Source organism: Drosophila subpulchrella, chromosome X, assembly GCF_014743375.2.
Source record: "Drosophila subpulchrella strain 33 F10 #4 breed RU33 chromosome X, RU_Dsub_v1.1 Primary Assembly, whole genome shotgun sequence".
Lineage (NCBI taxonomy): Eukaryota > Metazoa > Arthropoda > Insecta > Diptera > Drosophilidae > Drosophila > Drosophila subpulchrella.
In genome coordinates this window covers 6,468,229-6,470,525 of record NC_050613.1, presented here as the reverse complement: position 1 = coordinate 6,470,525, position 2,297 = coordinate 6,468,229, and the positions used below count along the sequence as shown (strand labels likewise).

Sequence of the window (2,297 nt, the reverse complement as noted above, 5' to 3'; positions counted from 1 at the left end):
CCCTACTTTCCCCACTCGGTGACACCTGAAACTACTCAATTTCCCTCCGATTTACACCGAATTCGCCAGTTTCCATGGGGCACTTTTCTGTAGCATTCTCAGATCAACTCATTATCAAACTGTTTCTGATTAAAATTTTGTTTTTTTAATTAACAAATATTTACACTGATAAGAACAATGAAATAGTACAAATAAATACCAGAACTAAAATTGTAGTATTTAAAATTTGAATAACATATATGGCATAATATTAAATACAACATATTTTAGTTTGCATGATTTTATTTGACAATACTTGAACCAATTTCAATTTAAAAAAATATAATTTCTAATTAAAATCAATCAATGAATGTTAAATAATAATAAAAATAAAATAAATAGAGCTACTACGTTTTTTTATCAGTGCGTCTGAGTAAACTCGAAAAAGTATTTAAATATAAATATTACTATTAACAGGTTGATCAAGTTATTTGCGAATCATTTATTGAAGGAGATAAAATGAAATATAATATTAATAAGTAATTAAATAGTAAAAATGAAATTAATGAGAATTTTCAAAAAGTTTAAATTTCAGATGTTAATTTCGGTAGAAAAAATGTATAGCTGCTGATTTAAATTAAATGAACTATGCAGTTATATGCAAGCCAAATAATATCCTCTGAGAGGATGTAAAAAGCAATAATTTGCCCAGATTCAAAGGTGGAACATTTTCGTAGGTCAGCTATTAGGGGATAGGATGCTACAGTAAGGTGTTCTTGAAAAGAACGATCACCGAGGAGGCGCCGAGGGGAGGACGAGGTCGCAAGACGAGGGGCAGGTAAAAATAATCCAATTTGGAAGCCGCTAGTCCTGCGCTAATCCGAAAACGTTTGCGACTCCCGTAGTCGTGGATGTGGATCAATGAATGAATCCGAAGGCTTTAATGAATCTGTTTGCCATTAAGCGCGTTGCGCGGCGATTAAAAGGGGGATCGCTAATCCTTGGCCAAGGATATGCACGTAATCCTTTCGGGCAGCCTCTGTTTGGTTCACATAAATAGATCTGCTTCTAACGGACCGAGCACAGTCAGTCGACAAACTCAACCAGTGGCACATTATAATAATATAACCATGGATACGACACCGGTCTTTCAGTCCAGCTTCTCCATCCGATCGCTACTATCAGTGGATGATAAGGTGGATGCACCGATTTCGAACCACTCCGGAAATAGTTCCGAAGACGAGCCCAAGACGATGGGCTCTAGTTCTAGTTCCAATTCGAAGAGCAATGCTAAGCCGGCTTTTACCTACAGTGCCCTTATAGTAATGGCTATCTGGAGCAGTTCTGAAAAACGATTGACCCTAAGTGGCATTTGCAAGTGGATTGCTGATAATTTTCCTTATTATCGGAGCAGGAAGAGCGTTTGGCAGAATTCGATACGGCACAATTTGAGCCTCAATCCGTTCTTTGTCCGGGTGCCGCGAGCCTTGGATGATCCTGGTCGTGGTCACTACTGGGCACTCGATCCCTATGCCGAGGATCTGTCCATTGGCGAGACTACTGGAAGACTGCGCCGCAGCAACTGGCCACAGAACGCCCAGATGGGCAGGGCCAAGGTCACAGGTCACCCCTACCAGCGGTTGCCGCAGTACAATCACATCCACACCCAACATTTCAAGTCTCAAGGCGTCTACTTCCCCATACTTGACCATCACCAAGCCGCAACGCTGCAGCACTACCATGCAATGGTGCACAGACATCAGATGATGCAACATCCCCATCAGCAGCATCCTCAAATGCATCCGCAGCAGCAGAAGCATCTCTATCCACATCTCAACGAACAACATTTGCAACTGCGGCATCACCATTTCCACTTCCACCAAGAGTAACATCAATCGATTTCAGCTTGGTCCTGCCTCGAAATCCTCTCGATATAGACCAACTTTGATTTTTCCCTCTGGGCGTAGAACGCGGCAAATGTTGTTTATATTAGGTGGGTCAAAATAATTAACATTTATTCACATGCTTTAAATAGATCATTTTCAAATTGTTAGTTTCTAAAAGTAAAAACAAATTTTTCCTACTTTCCTGATTTAAATTCTCGAAGTAAATGGTTTTCCACCACCCTTAAGGCTCAGCTATAAATAGGAATTACTTTTTTATTAAATGCTTAGAGTATTAATTTTAATGTTTACCGTTTTTTGAAAATAGGTTTTATAAAATATGTTGTATTAAAAATACATGTTAACATACTTTTATCAAAATACATAGTAGTTAAATTGATAAATAGATATATTCCTCGTGTAGGTATTTAGGCG

General features: G+C 38.7%; 1 protein-coding gene across 1 annotated transcript; it reads left to right on the top strand.

Moving 5' to 3' along the window:
- The first annotated feature begins 1,109 nt into the window (after positions 1-1,109).
- On the top strand, positions 1,110-1,868 carry LOC119558386 (fork head domain transcription factor slp1). Its single transcript, XM_037871914.1, has one exon. It carries the CDS (start codon positions 1,110-1,112, stop codon positions 1,866-1,868), a length of 759 nt encoding a protein of 252 aa, XP_037727842.1.
- Positions 1,869-2,297: the final 429 nt, after the last annotated feature.

What these genes read in the sequence shown, in the direction of transcription:
- LOC119558386 (XM_037871914.1), top strand. Translation starts at nt 1,110, where the DNA reads ATGGATACGACACCGGTCTTTCAGTCCAGCTTCTCCATCCGATCGCTA.